General features: G+C 41.9%; 1 protein-coding gene across 1 annotated transcript in view; it reads right to left on the reverse strand.

The window, feature by feature from the left end:
- Nucleotides 1–23: 23 nt before the first annotated feature.
- nbeaa (neurobeachin a) overlaps nt 24–19,922 on the reverse strand; it is an 87,172-nt gene continuing 67,273 nt past the window's right edge. The window contains 29 exon segments of the mRNA XM_029447776.1: nt 24–1,727; nt 1,952–2,103; nt 2,262–2,458; nt 2,677–2,778; nt 2,889–3,059; nt 3,438–3,593; nt 3,851–3,922; nt 4,819–5,011; nt 5,687–5,776; nt 6,070–6,234; nt 6,373–6,525; nt 7,068–7,187; nt 7,289–7,429; nt 7,752–7,864; nt 8,853–8,968; nt 9,069–9,171; nt 9,800–9,827; nt 9,829–9,918; nt 10,098–10,234; nt 10,696–10,845; nt 10,937–11,061; nt 12,118–12,284; nt 12,493–12,601; nt 13,033–13,097; nt 14,789–14,850; nt 15,541–15,668; nt 16,514–16,633; nt 17,523–17,649; nt 18,582–18,736. Coding sequence (XP_029303636.1) covers nt 1,637–1,727; nt 1,952–2,103; nt 2,262–2,458; nt 2,677–2,778; nt 2,889–3,059; nt 3,438–3,593; nt 3,851–3,922; nt 4,819–5,011; nt 5,687–5,776; nt 6,070–6,234; nt 6,373–6,525; nt 7,068–7,187; nt 7,289–7,429; nt 7,752–7,864; nt 8,853–8,968; nt 9,069–9,171; nt 9,800–9,827; nt 9,829–9,918; nt 10,098–10,234; nt 10,696–10,845; nt 10,937–11,061; nt 12,118–12,284; nt 12,493–12,601; nt 13,033–13,097; nt 14,789–14,850; nt 15,541–15,668; nt 16,514–16,633; nt 17,523–17,649; nt 18,582–18,736 — 3,598 coding nt within the window. The 3' untranslated portion in view covers nt 24–1,636.

The following is a 19,922-nucleotide window of genomic DNA, read 5'->3' on the forward strand; positions in this document are numbered from 1 at the left end:
CAATGAAAAGTCAAGTCATCAAATTCTTTGCATATTTTATTTTTCTTATCATGATTTTTTTTTCAACTCACACATGTCATATTTTACATCTTTGCAATAAAACATGAATACAATAGTTTTTAGGGTTTCATAGATCCAAAAATATTTAACCTTTTTTTGGATACGTAAGTTGAACCTGTCGATAGAGTATGTGCATGTGCGCATTTGATCAAGATGGCTTCACACATACAGTACATCTCACATTTCATCCCCTCTCCTCCCTCCTTCCCACCTCTATCAGCTACAGAATCATGATATTGCTTACAACTGTGAGGTTGTAAAACCTAATAATCACACATGAGCTCAACGCTTTAAATACAAACATCAATGCACAAATAATCCCGAAGGGGAAATGGACCTAAACAAAATGGCAGCCGACCAGAAAGAACCAAGCTAATAAATAATGATATGTGATTGGTGCAAAGTGCAAATACAAAACAAACTTTTACATTGATTTGATTCTCTTCTTTTAAATAATCAACAAATGTGGGTAAGTGAAGGTTTCCTTTGCGCTTTCAGTCTTATTCAGCTGATTAAGTCTCCCACCAAGCCTGAACCAAGACTATATGTACATATTTGACAAAACAATCACCAAATATACAAAGGAAATTATGTCAGTCTTGTGGTGGTCGTCCTCGGTGGCGCTGGCAAGATCTCTTTATCGTTATCATCTTCGGCAAAACAATCACCATCCTTGACACTGCCGTTATTATCATCCGTCTTGTCAACATTATAATAATTATTACACAATATTTTACATACAGCAAGTCATTAATAAATTAAAGGTGATAAGCGCAGTTTTGTGTAGTGAAAGAACATGTGTCGACTCTGAAGGAAGCAGAGCCTTATTTACATAAGAATCGGACTTAACCCTGCTGCAGGTAAAATAAAAGAATACAAAATCAACAGTATTAAATGAAATAAAACCAGATGAAAACAAATAAAATCATAACCCCAGGCAATTTTTCACGGGTGAATTTTAGGATCAAGCCAATAGCACCGGTTTTTGAACAGTGGGCGGGGCTGGTTCATCTCTGACCCTTTCTAATCAGTTTAGACACTTTGAAGGAGTCTTAATTTACCCACCCAAATAATTCCTAGACTGAACTCCCGTCAAAAGGAAAAGTAAAAAGCAAAATGGATGGAGAATGAAAATATAAAGGAAAACAAAAATGTAGGTTCTTTGTCTGTGAAGCATTAAGCGTACCAGGAACGGCAACTGCAGCAGTCCTGTGAGTGGTACGGGTATGATTGACCTCTACAAGGTCTGCTTGACTCGCTCTTTTACCCCATTCTGCAGTCTGTCTATTTTATTAGCAGGTTGTCGTGTGTATCTTCGGGGTATTATGTGTCTGTGGTCACGCACGTGTGTGTACGTACACGTATGCACGGCGGAAGTTATTTCCACCGGCGCTGCCGCATCCTCAAATCAAGTAAACTTCACAAGGGATTAGAGCCTAAGGTCCGGCACTTGTTTTTCCTTCCTTTCGGTACCTTTAGTTTCCCCGCGTTGCAGATCCACAGCAGAATGCATCGCCTCCTCTCCGTCTTGTTCTTCTCTCCTCTCTCCCTCCTCCTCTTCCTCACACTGTCCACCTCAATACCTGTTCTGGTGCTCGTAGTGCCAGCGGTTGAAGTCTATGTTGAACGCCACAATGCTGCCGGACGCCATGCCAGTGATCAGAGTCCTGAGGGCAGAGCACAAAGAAAGGCACATCTGTAAACCGAACTATACACATACTTTAGAAAATTGCAGAGCATCAATCATTGTGTATTTTCCCTGGGACACCATCTGAGGTTTGGGTAAAAGAACTGCCCTGTTACTGATCATTCGGTATTCTCTGCTGCCCCCTGGTGACCCAGTTTCCCCGACAACAGTTGGTCCGTCAAAGTGGCACCCTGTCTGTTTTACCTCTGGTCGTGTGAGAGGTCCATGGCACGGATGCCTGCGTCACAGCCTGGATAGATGTAAAGCTGTTTGAAGTCGCACGCCTGCCACACTTCCACAACTCCGTTATCACCTCCTGTCACCAAGTTCTGTCCGTCGCTGCTCAACAGGATCGCCTGGAGAGAGAAAAAGAAGAGAAAGAGAGGTCAAGAGAGGCTCAATGGCTCTGTATTATTTATGAGTAAACAAACGACAGTATTCATGCATGAATATACACCAAAAAAAGAATATTACAGCATGTTTACATAAACAGTATTAACTCTGAAGGCCTTACCCGTGTGGAGTCGTTGACCTCCATTTGTGCCAGCAGTTTTCCATTTATGCTGAAGTTGCAGAAGCGGCCTCTCTCATAGTAGATGATGCAGTGGCCCTCGCTGGACACTGAGATGAGGCGGGGCCGCTGACACAGCTCTGGCCCCTCCAGGGCCCGAAGCAGATCCCCTGTGATGGTGTGGACCAGGCACGGGCCCTCTGAGGAGACAGACCAAAGAAAGACAGTTAAAAGATGTTTTTATTGTACAGCTTTTCTCCAGACCACAATGAGTGAAATTAAATGCGTCCACTGTTTTTTGCGACTGGCACAACAATGATAAATGCATCTAAGGGGTTGTAACATTTTAATATTTGTATCATTTAGTGTGAAAATAATCCAAAAATCGAATTGAAATCTCTCAAAGCGACACACAAACCTTTAGCTCCACTGATAACCAGTCCCAGCTCTGCACAGACAGACACACACACCACCTCGTGGTCATGTCCTGTCAGAACTGCCCTGGGAGCAGGGTAGTCACCTGGAATAGAAAACAAAGTCAGAGACACCATCAACCTCTGGGAGCTGTAGTGTTGTATGTACACACTGAGAAACATCCACACATGTTGTTTCCACCATGACGCCACTCACTGTTGTTAGGGTTGTCCCCGATAATGTGGTGTCGTCCACTCCAGTACCACAGAAGAAGAGTGGCATCTCTGGAGCCCGACACGATGTAGCAGTCACCTCCGATGTAGGACTCTGATCTGGCGAGACACGTCACTACATCCCAGTGGCCAAAAACTATCTGGGTCAGCTTTCCTGTGGAGAGGAAGGAAGAAAACGGCAGAGGAAGTCAGCGTGTGCTCTCTACTCGTACTTTTGAAGGCTACGATAGCTCGACTAATGCAAGAATAAAACTAAAGAAGATCCAAACACTGTAATAAAATCTATTCATTTAAGTTTGCTGGCATTAGTTCGATTTTTTGATCCAGCACCTGTAAACGTTTTTGGGACTGTGCGTACCCTAGAACTTGTTTATCCATGGTTACTTAACTTCAAGGATAAAAATACAAAGGTTAAACATGTAGAGTCACTAAATCTAAATCACTAAATCTCTGGACCGATAAATACGAAAATCATGGATCCAGGTGCATATGTAAAAAGAAAAGTGTGTCTGAAAGTTATTAGCAAACCCACCCGTTTCAGTGGAGTAAACACGGAAGCTCTTGTCCCAGAAGCCGCAAACCAGGATGTAGCGGTTGTCGGCAGTAACCACAAAACAGTGTGTGTTGATTTGGATGCTCTGGTCCACGAGGTCGGTGATCTGACGCTTGTTCACGCCCGAGTTGTTTGCTACATGGGAGCACAAAGATGTCAGTAGGTTAATGAGGGCATACGAATGCAATATGGTTCACAAGCATTTCAATAATCTCTAACCTTTCCTGATCTTTCGTCACTCGGGTTAGTTCTGCGTCTCAGTAATATATGTACATAAATCTCCAGTATCACAAAATATATTCACTTCAGTCCAACTACTTGTGTCCTAAATATTATCATTACAAAAAAAAAACGCAATTAAATCAGCTGTGGAGATTCTTTTGTGCACTGACCTATGAGAGGGTCCATCTCAATGGGTAGATGATGAGCCTGCTCTAGGGAGTATCCTGGAGCTCCACGGAGGCCTGAAGGATAAAGGGTAAAAACATTAAAGTCAGTCACACTCGCACATACACACATCATAAAACGGTGAAGGGTAAATGCTAAACTACAACCTATCATGTAATCCCAGAGTCGAGTGCCCTCTGATGAATGTTCTAATGCACGCTTATGTTACAAAATAAGAGCGCCACAATAAAAGTCACTTCGGCTGCCTTATGACCCTCCAGAGTTACACTACCACGATTCATTAAACCTACCCCGCTGCGCTAATCAGGTCATTAAAGGTTAATTGAGGGTTTAATTAACACATATTTATATGTCAACATGTGGACAAAATAAGAGTAAACTCTCACTGGGTTTATGAGCCATACAGGCTTCCATAAATTAGTCTTAATTGCATAACTACTGAAAATATTTTCATTATGTGATTTGTATGAACATGTTTGTATTAATATTTAAAACTTTTAGCCTAAAATTTGCAAAAAGAAAATGTTACAATTACAATTTCCCATAGCCCAAAGTGATATTTTTAATTGCATTTGTTTGATCAATCATCTAAAACAACTAAATGCTATTATTCTATTTTTAAAAAGAAAAAAGGCATCTTCACATTTGAGAAGCTGGAACATGGATTTGACATATTTCCTTGATAAATGACCTAAATAAATAATTGAGATTGTTCTGTTGCTTGACTTATTGATTAATTGACTAATCATTGCCGCCCTATGCTGAACTTTGTATGTTACTGTATTATCAAGGGATTGCAATAATGTAGTTTTGTTAAAGTTGCTCAAAATAAATGCTGTATAATGTTTAGATAATAAAATATCATGTTCCATTCTTCAAAGTGGTGTAACTTTAAAAAGATGTACAACTGACAATCTTTGGTTTCAGTTTCTTTTTATTATCACGCACTCACCGACTGTGTTGTGCCAGCGGTTGACGGCAAACAGCCGGCTACACGTGACGGTGACCGCTGCTGGTATGCTGAGGTGGGGGAGCGTGTTGGCTGCGACGTGAGTGACGGGCGAGTTGGAGGGGAACTTGAGCACCATGATGACATCCTGCTGCATCTGATCCTTAAACATCAGTGGGCTCTGGGGAAGGAAACACTGGTGAGACAGACAGAGAAAGAGAGAGGAACAGAGAGGAAGAGGAGGGCAGAGCGGGGATGGGGAAGGTCGGGGGGAGAGAGGAGGGGGGGGGGGAAATGGAGACGGAGGTAGAGGGAGAGACAGAACAGATGGAGGGAAGGGGAAAAGGTATATTAGTGGGAGCACAGGGTCAGAGCAGGTACACACACTGAGGGTGGCTCTAGGCCTAGGAGAGGAGGTGGAGGCGCTGGTTGGTCGGGGTTCAGGACTGACAGGTAGGGTGGACATGGATGGCTCTGATGTGGAGACACTGAGGCCTCGTTTTTGCTGAGGGTAGCAGGGAGGACAGAGAGGCTAACACCAGAACTTGCATCATCACGTGCGCTTGCATGTAGTCAAGTCAAACGGTGTAGAGGAATAAAATGTGTTTGAAATATGAAAAATAAATCCATCAACCTGTCTGTAAAAGAGAGAAACCTTGGGAAAAACTCTCTTCCTGTTCCCAAAGTGGAACTTTTCTCAATATCAACCTCTCAATAAAAAAACATTGGCTTAAAGAACAACTAAAGTATATTTATTAAATGTGTGAGTTCAGCTGAGCGGGTGTTTTTCTTTTCTAAGCATATACAGGCAACACTGTTATGAAACTGAAAACTGAAGTTAGGTTTGCTAAGGATGTCGTGGCGTTCTCACCAGGTGCATGGCGGAGGAGCGAGGTGGGTGGGGCTCAATCAGCAGCTGGGAGGGGATCTGACCACACGCTTGAATCTGGGACTCAATCCCCTACAGTCGGAGAGACAGAGAAGGGGTTAACATAGCAGAGGGAGAGTTAGGTTACACACTTTTGAGAAACATTTTTGTATCCAGAGGTACATGAACTGTGTGTACTTTGAATGAATCCCTGAGCCGAGAGGAATAACCATCTCGTGACTATTTATCTCAGAGCTTTGAACATTACGTTGATGTGTGATGATACCATTCGATCTTGAATGAAAAACGCACAAGGGGGAGATCTCTGCACCGTAATGATCGATTTGTGAGCCAAACAAGGGTGCTTTGTTGTCATGGAAACTGACCTCACGTTGCACAGCGTCTGCATTTTCTAGGTTGATCGCTCCCTCGTAGGACAAGAAGTTGAACACGTTGAGAGATCGGACTGCTTCTGGCCCTCGCTGCTTGTAGCCAAATATTAGATCAATCCACTGGTGAAGCTGGCACGACACGAACTCGCTCTCCAACGCCTGGTCGAAGTGACGGGTGCAGAAGGAGAGAGAGAGAGAGAGAGAGAGAGAGTCAAGAATATTTTCAGTGTCTCCCAAGAGGATTTAAAAGGCAGAGACAACAAAACTATTTCTTTTAGAAAAGACTTTGTCTCTCACCATTCGGTTAATGCGGACAAAGTCTTCGGGCTTCTTGGCCCAGGCAGGAAGCTCCACGTCACACACAGAAACTCCATCGTCCCGCACGCCGAGCTCGTACTCATTACTGTTAACAAACATCTCAGGGAGGTAGTAGAACTCTGGGATCAGCTCCTGATGGGACAAAATGACAAAAATTATTACTTTCTTTAAAATGATTACTGATCTTACAAAATCTATAACAATGTAAAACATCAATGCTGACTAACACACACACACACACACACACACACACACACACACACACACACACACACAAGCTGTTTTCACCAATATTTTAATAATTTCCTTCAGAACTTACAAAACGTTCAGATATTTTAACCAGTCAGAAAAGTAGCTTTAAGTACTTTAGAGAACTGGTTCCGATCAGAAACAAACTAATCTTTCAGTTTGAAGCAAAATTATAATTATTTGTACGATCATATTGTATGACCATATGAGGTATATGACCCTCACGATGAAATCCAGGGCTTTGACAATGTTCAAATGGTTATTGTCACTCTTCATACGTTTAGAGATCTTCAAATGAAAACTAGAATGAGAAGCAACATTATGTTTTCGAACCCTGGAACTTATTAACTAGCGTTATTGTGTTTTCAGTTGTTTGCCTTAATACAGAGCTGCATCTTAACTCGTCAGGAATCAGGAATAGTTACCTTGACATCAGCTGTGTCCCTCTGACAGTTCCTCCACGAGCAGCCGATGCCAGAGAAGGCTCTCTCCGGATGGTCAAACCTGTTATCGTTAGCGTTGAGGAAAAACGTGGTAAAGGGCTCCTACGGGCACATGAATAGACAAATTAATTCAAACTACCGTGTGCTCCAGCGACTGCTGAAGGTTAAAGTCTGTAAGTGTGGGAAGTGCAGCAGCTACTTACTATTCTAAGCATCCACATCAGTGTTGAATGAGCGGTGGAGTACAGCGTTGTGTAGTGGTGAGGAGGCGTGCTGTCGTCGTCCCACGTCTCGTAGCGTTCTGCATAAAACGCCGCTCGCTTGGGATTCAGTGCACCGATTGGCTGGGAGGAAACCAGAGAGAAATAATCTGTTAAAGTCAACAATTACACAAGAAACAATACATGCAGGTTTCTTCTTTTCCTTTCAGAGAGCATGTCATATTTTTATTTTAGACGGTCAATCGCTCTGATCCTCTGTAGGAGGGAAAGCAGGGAATTACATCCACAGTTTTATTATGAGTCTTAGTTTTGTTCTTACTCTGATTGGTGAACATGCAACAAGGAGAGATTCCTGCTAAGCCTTGGTATATGAGTGCTACTGATGGACCTGTGTTTTACCCTTAATTTGGGTTCATAGCAGCGTTGTGTGTCAGAGTGCTCTAACCTTGGAGAGGTCTCTGAAGTTGCCAGGTAGTGTGAGATCGAGCTCCTCTGAATCGTAGTTGGTCAAGACCCAGGGGAAGATGGGGTACTGGTTCAAATCATTATAGGTCCTCCCTATAGGAATGAAAGATGGGAGAGGAAAAAAATATGATGATGATTTTAGGTCAAATTATTCCTTTATAGTTGTGACACAGAGATGGTCGACATCGTATGAAGACACGCTTTACCGCTGGACTGTCTATCACTTCATCAGCTTCAAAACCTTCACGCCTTTTCAAATTTAAGTTCAAACGTTTAATTAATGTTAACTTGCTGATGCGACCAAAGATTAGGTGCCACACTGGTGTTGCAACTACGCCGACAATCAAATGTTAGTGTGATAAAATATATTTCCAACAGAGAGCAGGCCTTCAAACACATTTTCACTAGCTGTCATTTAATTAAATGTGTATTTGAAACTCTTTCTGCATTTATATTATATACATATATAAATATATAATATGTCATGTTGTATTATTTATAAATATTTTAGAATATCTAAAAATAAGAGGACATTTAATATATAAAATGTTTAGTAATTGTTTTTAATTCATTACCAATTCCTCCATTGTCACTGTGGCTGCTCGTATTCACATATTGTTCTATGGATATGTATTTACAGGTCACATTAGTGACTGTTGTTATGTAACTGCAGCTGAGCTGGAGCTGTCAAAGATTCTTCCAGGTTCTTTATCTGTTCCCTCCAATAAAGTCTTTTTATACACTTCTTTTATTCATGCACATGGAGAGAAATACAAAAGAAGTCATCAATCTCTGGCTGTGCAGTTATTTTTGAACAACACAGCACAACAGGAACTGTCAGAGCAACAAAATGATGTCACATCAGTCAAAATCTTCACAGCAAATAAGCTTTAAAATGAAAAAACACAGGAAGTATTCTCTCAACTAATTCAATTGTTTGGTGCGAGAACAAAGAAGGCTACATTAGATAGGATTGTGTGTTTGACCACTAATGGTCCATATATTATTTAGAGGCTAAGATCCACAATGACAGACTTGGCAGAGTGACAGCTCATGAAATATGATGAATAGTGGATTTTACCTGCAATAGTGTTGAGGAACATGAGGTACTCAAAGTTGGATATCTCTCTCCTCTGCCAGCGCTGCGTCATGTTGGACGACTTGAAGAGCTGACGAGGGGTGGCCAAGGAAATCCGCCTGGGACACACACCAAACACACACATATTAAAATGTCTTTCTATCACACCAGGAAGAAATACCTCTAGTGGAGGACCAGCTGACTATTCACTGCACCCACCTGGCCTGTGGCAGGCCGTAACTCGTTCCGACCCCAACCCGGGGGAGACTGTAGACCACCCTTTTGACTGTGGCCGGGTCAGGGAAGTTAAACATCACAGACGCTGGAGAGAGAAAGACACGAGATATAATCAGCATATGGAAAGGTGCAGACACTAAACAGCAAATACAATACAGTATGGGTGTTAGGACATTAGTCTGTGTACTGAACTACAGTACACAGAAGGAAATATTTAGGAGAATATACGCAGAGAATGGATTGGGGCAGCTGATAGCAGCCATGAATTGCGCATCACTTCACCAGCTATCTTCCCCGTCACAAACAATACTGTGCTAATGATATTACAGAGCAAACATGCCCATAAAGTTTTGCAGCTATGTGCAATATGTTCTTTTTTTTGGCGTCGGCGTAAAGTTTAAATGGTGCCGTTGCACCAAGAACACAGTAGGCAGAACATTATTTAGCTGTAACAAGGTTTCATTTCCCCGTTGTGGGACTAATAAAGGATTTCTGATTCTGATTCAGACGGCGAGCTACAGGTGCAGAAGCATTCCTCAAAACTTTTCCTGAAGATGCCAACTGTGCGCCATACGTATGCATATTACCTCATTTAAACTATGTGCAGACAGCACAGGAGCACCGAAATATTTGAATCATAAGCATAATATTGATATTATGAAAAAATCAATACATGTGAGTTCATGTAAGAAATGAGAAATGTGCAGACTCACTTCTGTTGGCCATGAAGACCTCGAGTCCCGGTATTCTGCAGCAGGTAGCGTCTGGAGAACACGGCTCTGATCTCACTGAACATCCATTTTCCGTGCAGACCTTCTGAGTAGGCCAGTACCTGTTGAGGTTGGACATCCTTTGAAAAAAATATTTTAACATAAAGGTATATCTATATAGACAAATGTATCCCAAATGATTTGCATCAATGAGTGAAAATCAGTAAGTGAAAAGAGAAAATGCTAACTTATACATATATATGTATATACTGTACAATAAAGAAAGACATCCTGCTCTTACTTTGGCTTCAGTTGACTTGAATGTAGGATCCTCTTCATCCACTTCAAAGTAGATCTCAGTAGTAGTGATGGACAAAGTGCCTCGAGCCACCACCACTGGAGCTACCAACTGAGCCGGAGTACTCAGAACCACGGGGCCTGGGGGGGGGGGGGGGGACAAATGTATTACTCATAGCACTGACAGGTCCGGATACACAACAGTAATACGCAATTATCACACACAACAGCTCATTAAATGGCACATGTACTGTAATAGAGTTATTTCATGTTAGGTGAGATTGATTATTTATTTGCTTCTCCTGCCTTCTGCCCACTATTATAAAACATCCATCAGGTGTGGCAGAACACAGAGATTAAATTTGGTATTTGGTCAGTTTTGAGTAAATTATGATTTAATAGTCTTGATTTAGCCGGATGGTTAGTGCATCTGCAGAACTTTTCAAATGACTTGCCTTTGGAGGTAAAAAGTCGTGGACGGAAACGTACTAAAAACAAGAGTCAAGAGACAGTTTACAGTTCAATCGTACTGTAACATAGTGACTGTGTGTGTGTGTGTGTGTGTGTGTGTGTGTGTGTGTGTGTGTGTGAGTGCATCTTACCAGCAAGGTTATCAATCTCTTTTTCCTGCAGCAGGCTGACGGCGTCATCGTCTCCCTCCAGCATTAGCTCCGCCTCTGGGCTCTGGGTGACCACTGATTGGCTACGGAAGGTTTTCTTCGACTTAAGCTCCTCCTCTTCCTCTTCTGTACCTGTGTTGAGTGTGCAAGTGAGGGTTAAGTGTATGCAAAACGCAGATATTGACCAACCACAAACATGTTTACAACGGTACACATTACTGACCGTAGTCCTCCAGAGCTTTGAGTGACACGTCGGCGTGAGTGGATCCAGAGGCATTTCGCACAAATCTCCGTCTCCTCCTCAGGTCGTCCTCCCAGTAGTCTAGACGCCAGAAGTCATGTAAATGGCTGAAGACATGAACAGGAGAAGGACAAAGATGAGTCATTTTAATGGTGGGAGGCAAACAAAGTGTGCATTTTGGGACTTTTCCTTAAGGGACAATAAAGTTGGAGTTGAAGGTAAAGTTGCAGCTGACATTTACGCTGGCAACTTCCAGAACTCATTTCCTACAGTCAAAAGGTTCCTCTCCGGTGGCTTAAAGGGCAGGATTTGACCATAGGGTTGAGTTTGAAAAAACCTTTCCAACTCTGCAAACACCAATAACTGGCTTTAAGTTGAGAGAAAAAAACATTCAAATGACTTATATGAAATATGATGAAAAGTGTGACATCAATCAGCATTATGCTAATATCAACAAACAGTTTGCATACATCAGATGCAATTTAACTTGAATTAATTCTTCATCTGAGTGCATTATTAACAGCATGCACGTTGTGGCGTACAATTGACTTAATCAACAGTGACAGGAAGAAGACACTCTTCAGATGCTGCATGTCACATGTCCTCAAATTAAATCACATGTCCTCCCCAAGTCTGGAGGCAGGATCTGGATGGCAAGCAATCATTGATTTAATGCGTGTATGTGAGTGCGCTAAATAAGGAGATCAGTCTTTCACAGCTGGCAGCTACGAGGTTGGCATTCAGCTGTGTGTGTGTGTGTGTGTGTGTGCTGAAGTCGATGTACAATTAATTATGTTAAACAGGACCTGATGGTTTCGTGAAGCCTGCGTTACGCAGACCATCGTTCATAAATGTCCATATTAAGCAGCGATCCTATCTACGATCTAAAAAGATGTGAAGCTGACTCTACTCTACTGGCTTCATGAATGTATGGTGTAAATGGTAAAACGGTGGTAATGTGTTATAGTGATATGGATCAAACATGGTGGGCCGACTTTATAAACACTACACACACTGATGTCATTTTCTCATTACATGCAAGAAGCGTTCCCTGTGCACTCAACCGGCGTAACGCCTGCTGTCAAACGACATCCTGTGGAGCAGCAATCTAAAAGTGTCCCAGAGTATAATTGGACACCCAGGTCCTCTCATCTCCCGCTCACCTCTGTGACATTGTCCCCCACGCGCCGTGCTTATTGGTCAAAATATTGAGGATCTTTTGTTTCAGCTGGTTAGCGGTCACATGATCTCTGTGTTTGGCGGCGCTGATGAGGTGATCGCACATTTTCTCCTCCTCTCTCCGGTCCGCAGCGTACTGGGCACAGTTAGACTGGAGGAGAGTGAGAGGTACAGAGTAAGCACAGGAACAGTGAGAAACCAAAGAGTGTTAGTGGCAGAGATGAGGAGGTTTTGGTGACGTGGAGACAGGCGCACAGAAAATCTGTTTGAATGCAAAAAGTGGTAGTTGTTGGAAACTTCACACGGCTTTATACCTGCATGCTTTAATGATGTCACATGTCATGGCAAACAGTACTTACCTCGAATTCAGCGTGTTTGTGTACATCCTCTGCCCTCTGTCTGTTCAGGATGAACTCTGCTTCGTTGGCCACACGTACAATATGGTCCTTCATGGCGTGGCACAGAAGTCTGGTGACGGGGTGAAGAAAGCGATAACCATTACACATATTAGCAGCACCTCTATTTAAGCTAATTCTCCATCTGCTGCTGAAGCTTATGTATGTATGGGTAAAAAGTGGGTTTAAAAAAATGTGCATCCTTTTATTTTGGGATGTATATATGTTTTTGTTTTTTCTTGTGTTGTACTTTAATTATGTACAATACAGTTTGGAATAAAAGAAACAAGATCACAGGCACTGAAAGCAGACTGTACACTTAATTGCACTGTAATGACTCGACTTCCTATTGAACACACATGGCACTGTGCACTTATCTTGGCATGGTTCTCATTAGGGATCTAACATTCCCATTAGTTGTTAAGCACTGATAACAGTGTAGCTGTTAATGTGTGAAACACAGGGAATACTATGGGGTGATATTCAGTCTGTGTGATGGATTACCTTCCCTCGTTGATGAGCTCAATGAAGGCCAATCCAGCGTTCTTCTGAATGGAGTTTTGCCACTCCTGATTGTAGAAAACACATATTATAGACATAATATGGTTGGGGGTAGAGTAGTGGGAATTAAATACCTAAGAAATCCAGATACTTACTAACAACACTATGGGAATATTGAATTTTGAATTTGAATTTGAATATTGAATTGTGCTATATTGTCTTATCAATTTGCAACATTGTCCACAAATATATAATGTCACTATTTTCTTTAATATACTGTTTACGCCTCTGTTTATATATTTAAACTTGGCATTAAGCGTATACATTTACTACACTTTCCGTTCACATTCAGTTTATGCGTTTGCCATTACTGTCTAATTCATACAACTTTATTTTATGTTTTATTTATCATATATTTTCTCCATTATTTTAACTTTTATGTTTAGACTCTAAGTTGGTTTTTATTTGCGTGAGCTTCGTTTTCTTTTTTTTAATATATATATTAAATTAGCATTGTTGGTGGGAGCAGGACAATTTGACAAATGTCTTTAGTTTCACACTAAATATATTTTCACAGAGCTAAGCTGTTGTTTTGCGGTTAATCAGCTGATCAACAAGTAAGAGGTGAATACAGATGTAATACAGGAGGAAATATTTACCATCACCAGTGTGAAGGTACACTAACACAGAACAGCGTAGACTAAGGATGAAAGAGCTTTCTAAGTGTCAATAAAAATGCACCCTGTTGAAGAGCATGTGAGTGTTTTATGTGCATATTACAGTGGAGACTTCTGAGCAGGATGAGAGTGTTGCTGAAAGCCTCAAAGTATCAGAGCTCCATTAGCTCTTAAGGCTGTGAAGGACACGTGGGAGCATCTCCAGTTACACCCCCCACTCCCCCACCCCATCCAGAGGATCGATATCTGAGCTAGGGTTCGCTCTCCTGGGCATCTAATGGCAGACAAGGCCGGAGCCAGGGGTAATACTATACATGCTGACGAGCAGCCAGTGCAAGAGAGTGGAGAGGAGGAGAAAGGAGAGGGAGTGGTGAGAGGACGGGGCAGTGTGGAAAGTGGTAGAAGATAAAAAACAGTTGCCACCGTAACACTGAGTTTAACTGGAGCAGAAAAGCAGAGGTTTCTGATGGTACGGTAGAAGATGAAGCAGTAAGAGAGGAGAGAAGAAAACGGAGATAACAGCAGTAGAGTTGAACAAGCTGGAGGGCTCCTCGAAGGACAAGAGCTCTTAGAGAAAGACCAACTTCGTGATACAAAAGAAATAGGACACTGATCAGCCTACGCCAGCTCTGTAGTGGTAAGTGCCTCTCTGTTGTCGTTATTCAGGAACATAGAGATAATGTCTTTGAATGTGTTACATGGAGCCTTTGAGCTTGAACTTTGTTCCTAAAGTAAAATCCAGTCAAAAAAGTTTATGTGCATGGAAGACAAGGAAGATTATTGTTGGGGCCTTGATGTTGATGTGGGAAAGCGATGCTGTGATGGTTCATATAAGTTGATATTATATTACATCTGCAATGCGCTCATTACATAGTCGAGCCTGCCTCGCAATGCAGATCAATAACTTGAAAGCTTCCTGTGTGCGAGGACTCAGCTGATTATTACAGGTCTAAAAAAACAAAACACTTTTTAGAATTGGTTAGAAATGTGACAAGTTAAGGATGATTTTTTTTCATGCTTTGGAAAGGTGGATCGTTTGTGTCAGGGCAGTGAACACAAAGGAGAGGCGAGAGGTTACCAACCTGAGAACAGAGCAGCATTACGAGCTCCACCACAGACGTGCTAGACTTCATGCACACCAGACCTGCAGTACAGAGACATACAGCACAGTCAGGAGCCTCTCTTTCTTTCTCTCTGACACACACACACACACACACACACACACACACACACACACCGTTGCGAGACACAAAAATATCATCAAAGAAGACACTGTGGTGTCAGTGGTTTCTGCTATTGTATACAGTCATCGTAGTCAAGTTTATAAAAAGCATGCCACAGAGAAGACAGGTACAAACAGTAGAGAGCAAGATGAAGAAGGAGAGAGTAGGGTGAGGGAGGGGAAGGAGCAGGAAGGGAGGAGAGGGAGAGAACATTGAGACGGTGGATCACGAAAACAGGACGCCAGGAAGCAGGTGGGCAGAGGGTAGAATGCATCACATTTAGAACAATGTGAAATACCCATAGTATTAATGCTAAAACTGAACTTAATCTGATTTAATGTCATTATCTAGCTAGCTGTTTGAAAATTGTGCAAAAATACTGACTTCATACCTGCTTGACGAATGAGTGAAGCAGCCAGCTCAAAGACACTCACCCACTCACTCACTCAGTCACTCTCAACTACTCACACAGCAACACGTCCACTCGTCCACTCACTCGTTTATTTTTCAGTCTCTCTCATACACACACATCGCGGTGAGGGACAGTGAATGGGGAGACTCCACAGAGAGACGCCAGTTAGAGAAAAAGGAGCCGTGTACAGCACCTGTACCTTCTATGAGCAGTTCCTGCCCATGGCTACCCAGCAGCGTCCTGGACAGGAAGGGGGCAAAGTCCACAAAAATTTCCCTCAGCAGGGGCGCCACCTTCTCCAGAGCACGCTCCAGCTTGGTGGTGATGCTGTGGCGGAAAATAAAGTGAGAGAAAGATGAAGAGAATAGGAGTGAAGATAAAATAAGGAACAAACAGATGAAATAACATGTGAGGAACAACTCAGGGGATGTACAGCAGGTGAGTAAGGGAGCGAGAAAAACAGGCGAGAAGAGATAGGTGAGAAGACGAGAGGAAAGCGCAGGACAGATTACACAGGAGAGGAGACGCAAGCTGAGAGAGGTTACAGAGAAAGAAATAGAATAATGTCTGGAATGCACAGAGAAGATGCAAAGAATGAAATGCATGTAATGATGGTTTGTTCTGGAAGCACTTTGTCTGGGTTAGTATTAGTAAAGAAAGGTTGATGGCACTGTAGGTTTAAGGCCAATTATTAATGAACTTAGTGTGTGATGGAAGTGCAATAAAAGATGAACCTGCAAAAAAGTGTCCTTACTTTAAACTACAGTGGTAAATATACTCAAATATGGAGCCATGATGGCAGTGAAGTGCATATTCTCTGTGAAACAGACCTGGGTCACTAGTTTTAAGCTGCTCAGAGGATTCGATGGGTGACAACTGTTACAGTAAAGGTTAAAACAGGATTTTGAGTCTTTTTTAAGCGAACTGCTTATTTGCAAAGACAGTTTGACTCAGGTCTGATCTTGAGTTTGGGGTTAGTGTTTGACCGTGCTTATTTAAAAACACGAGTGATGCTAACTGTTGAAGCCGTTAGTAAAGACGTCTGTCCTTTCTCCCATGGCAATCTGGGAATATTTAGTAGTGTGTTGGATTTAGCAGAGGGTGTGTGGTGGTGGATGTGGGGCAGAGGGAGGAAGGGGTGGCGCATGGGGACAGGAAGAGTATCTCCTTGCCTAAAACACTGTCCTGCATCTCGGGGAGCTGCCTGGAAGCCTGCCAGAGAGCTAAAAGACTTGAGCTCAGGGGGCGTCTGACCGCTGCGCAGCGCACACTGCGCCACCTCACAATAGGCACTGCAATACAAACCACACACACGTACAGACATGCACACTGATTAAAGAACACACGCACACGCACGCAAGCACTCTCTCAAATGCGTGTGCGCTAACATGTCGAAGGAGAAAGTACATTTAGAGAAATGTTACAGTACAAACTGCTACAATGTTCAAAAGAATGATATATTATTTCTTATTGTAATGCTATGTCCTGATTATTAACAGCGATTATTTTAGCGAGTATCAGGCGCCTATACAAAGTATGGAAACACAACTTAAACACAGGGTTTCAAATAAGTAATCCATCGGGTCTGTTATTCTCATACTCTACAGTATATTGTAATTGTGACATTAAAACACAGTTGCCAAGTCAGGGATGAAGAGCACCATAGTGTAGACTGATGTGTGGGAGGTATGCGTGCAGGTGAGCAGAAGATGTGTGTGTGTGAATTACCACAGATAAAGTAGTTTTACTAGCTTTCAGAAGACTATTATTTATTATTAGTGTATACCAGAGCATTATTGGAATCAGTGCAAATTAGCAATTACATTTTTGTCTTTTGCTAAAATGTTGTTAATTATTGTAACTATGTCAGAATATTTTTTTAATTTCAGGTATTTCTCAAAAAGCATGTGGATGCCATGTAACCTTGATATATATATATAATATCAGTAATGACTGAGAGTGCGCTGCGAGTGAGAATTCTTTGGGAAAAATTCAAACCTAAGTGTGAAGTGAGAGGGGGGGACAGGAATGAATTGGGGGGAAAAAACGACAGGCACCCAAGAAACCAGACAATCAACGTAAAAACAAAAGCCACTGAGGGAGGATAAAAAAAAAGAAAGAGCGGGAGGAAAGTGAATGGTTGAAGCCATAAAGAGCTTCTGTCGTGTTGAGCGCTCTGACCTCATGTTCTCCATACTGTCTTCTGTCATGGGTGCCACTGTCTGCACCGCTGGCAGATTCTTACTAGTCGCACCGTTGACGAACGACGAAGAAGAGGAGGAGGAAGATGAGGCAGAGTCTGTGGCACCTGGACAGGACAGAGAAGAGGGAGAGTGATGAAAAACTTAAGACGAGCGTTATTGTGACATGAATCAGGCTTGACCGAGATTATCGTGCAGGATAACAATACAATTAATGTATTAATGTCCCGGCCAAATTCAATTTGGATAGCATTTCACTCGACGTGCTGCTGCTTGTCTTCTGGTAATGGCCCCCGTTTGTGAAAATAGCTTTGCAATCAATATATAAAATCCATTCCGGGGAACAAATCCCTTGCTTGTCCATTATGCATGTATGATACAGTCTAATACGTCTGCCAGGCTGAGAAAGCCTCTGATGCTACAATGAGTCTGCATGTCCGCTGATGTGTATTTCATTCTTATCTTGTCTTCAATTTATTCTTATTTAATAACATATTTCGGTCAAAGAATATCTAATTCAGGCTTGTCTCTTTATCCCTTTTATTTTGTATGCATGGAACATCGAATGTGCGACTGGCACATTATCCGGCAGAGGAGATTTCCCCGAAATGAACTTTCTTGTTAATGTCCAAAATATTCTACATTTGCTGTGCAGTGTGCGACCATTGATCTGGATCCTGTCATTGAAATAGGCTAAAAGTAATCATGACAGTATCTGCCAGTGTCATGGTTGAGTTTGTTTCTTTGGCAGTTTGTTCTGGCTGTCAAAGGACAGCAAAGTAAAGCATCAAAAAGTTTTCTAACAAGAGTAGAAAGCTCGTGATTCATGGAGCTGCCTTTGAATTGCCGGAGGCCTTTCACACAAACACCTTCGTCATACTAACGGTGTCTGTCTGTCTGCCGCCTCTCCTTGCATGCACACTAAATAGATGCAGTGCAAAGATATATGTGGCTAAAAATATATAAGATATATATTTGGATGAATTATATTATATATTATATATTTGTAAGTGCACTATATCTGTGTGTTATCTCTCACCTGTAGTGTTGATCATGCTCTTGGGTGTTGCTGTCGCAGCGGCAAATATATTGGGTGTGCTGCCGGCAGTGGCGGCTCCGCAGGTGGTGGGCGTGCCCACCGTGTTGACTGACAGGCTGCCGGGTGGCGGCTTTTTGACTGGAACCACGACACTCCTGTAAGAGGTGAGACACAAAGGCGTCAGTCAGACAAACACACACAATTCTCTTTTATCAAACGCTCCTCGGTGATGTCTGCGGTGTGTGATGGTCACTGGTTACTGTTGGTTCATGCCACTATAACTACAATGCAGAGAGCAACTAAAAGCATTTTGTTTAACCTTTTAAAGTCAGTTATTTCCATCCGTCTACATTGAATTTGGTCTTTGTCTACCAAATAAAAATAGTTTTAACCTTTAATACTTGTCAACAGTTTTTTTTCACAAGCCCTTAAGCTACACCACCTGACAGCGTCTAGGAGGAGCTAAAAATAATATTTTGGGATATTAGGAGCTTCAGCAAATCAACATCAGGGAATATCTTTAATGTCAAACACATATGTAGTTCTCAAAAATGATAAAATGCTTTTGAAAAGTTGCACGATCATAATTTCAGACTATAAATCAGTTTGTAATTGTCATAAAACCTTTTTCTCAGAAACACATGAAGCACAATACAATCTGATTTATTTCTATTTCTTATAAGCTTGTAACTAAAAACTAGGGATAGTGCACATTTGTATCTTAAAGTATGGCTAATATAACAGTGATACCTAAAGCATCTTTGTTTAAAAACACTAATAAAATACTGTTTGATTGCCATTATTTTATATGAATCAGACGCCTTACATCGGGTGGACATCTTGGAGATGGATCATGGAGCCATTTGTGATCTATTATGCACACTGTCTTCAATCAATAACGTAGCTCTCAAGGACTGCCACAGAGCAGGATCAAGGAGACTAAGTGATGTACAGGACATATAGGCAGGTCATCACTCAGCACTGCAGCATATGTTAACAGTTTGGACAAGAGAGAAACATTTTAACCTCTGCTTAGATTTTGTTTATGTCCTGTCATGACATGCACAACGACTTTATTATTCAGCAACAGCATCTCTATCCCAATAAGATTTTAAGTCTGACAGTCTTAAATCAACGGGAGTGAATAATGAAATCAACAGCGACTCAGTCATGTTTTATTATCATAGCATCGCTGCTACTAAAAACAAATCATTGTTTTGCTGTTTCTATATTGAATTCTCAAACTAAACGTGTCTGTTCTCAAGTACATGTAGTGCACAATAAATGCAAGAAGCTGGTAACAAGCCATTGTGCAGAATTCACATAACAATGTTCTTATCT

Source organism: Cottoperca gobio, chromosome 14 (assembly GCF_900634415.1).
Source record: "Cottoperca gobio chromosome 14, fCotGob3.1, whole genome shotgun sequence".
Taxonomy (NCBI): Eukaryota; Metazoa; Chordata; class Actinopteri; order Perciformes; family Bovichtidae; genus Cottoperca; species Cottoperca gobio.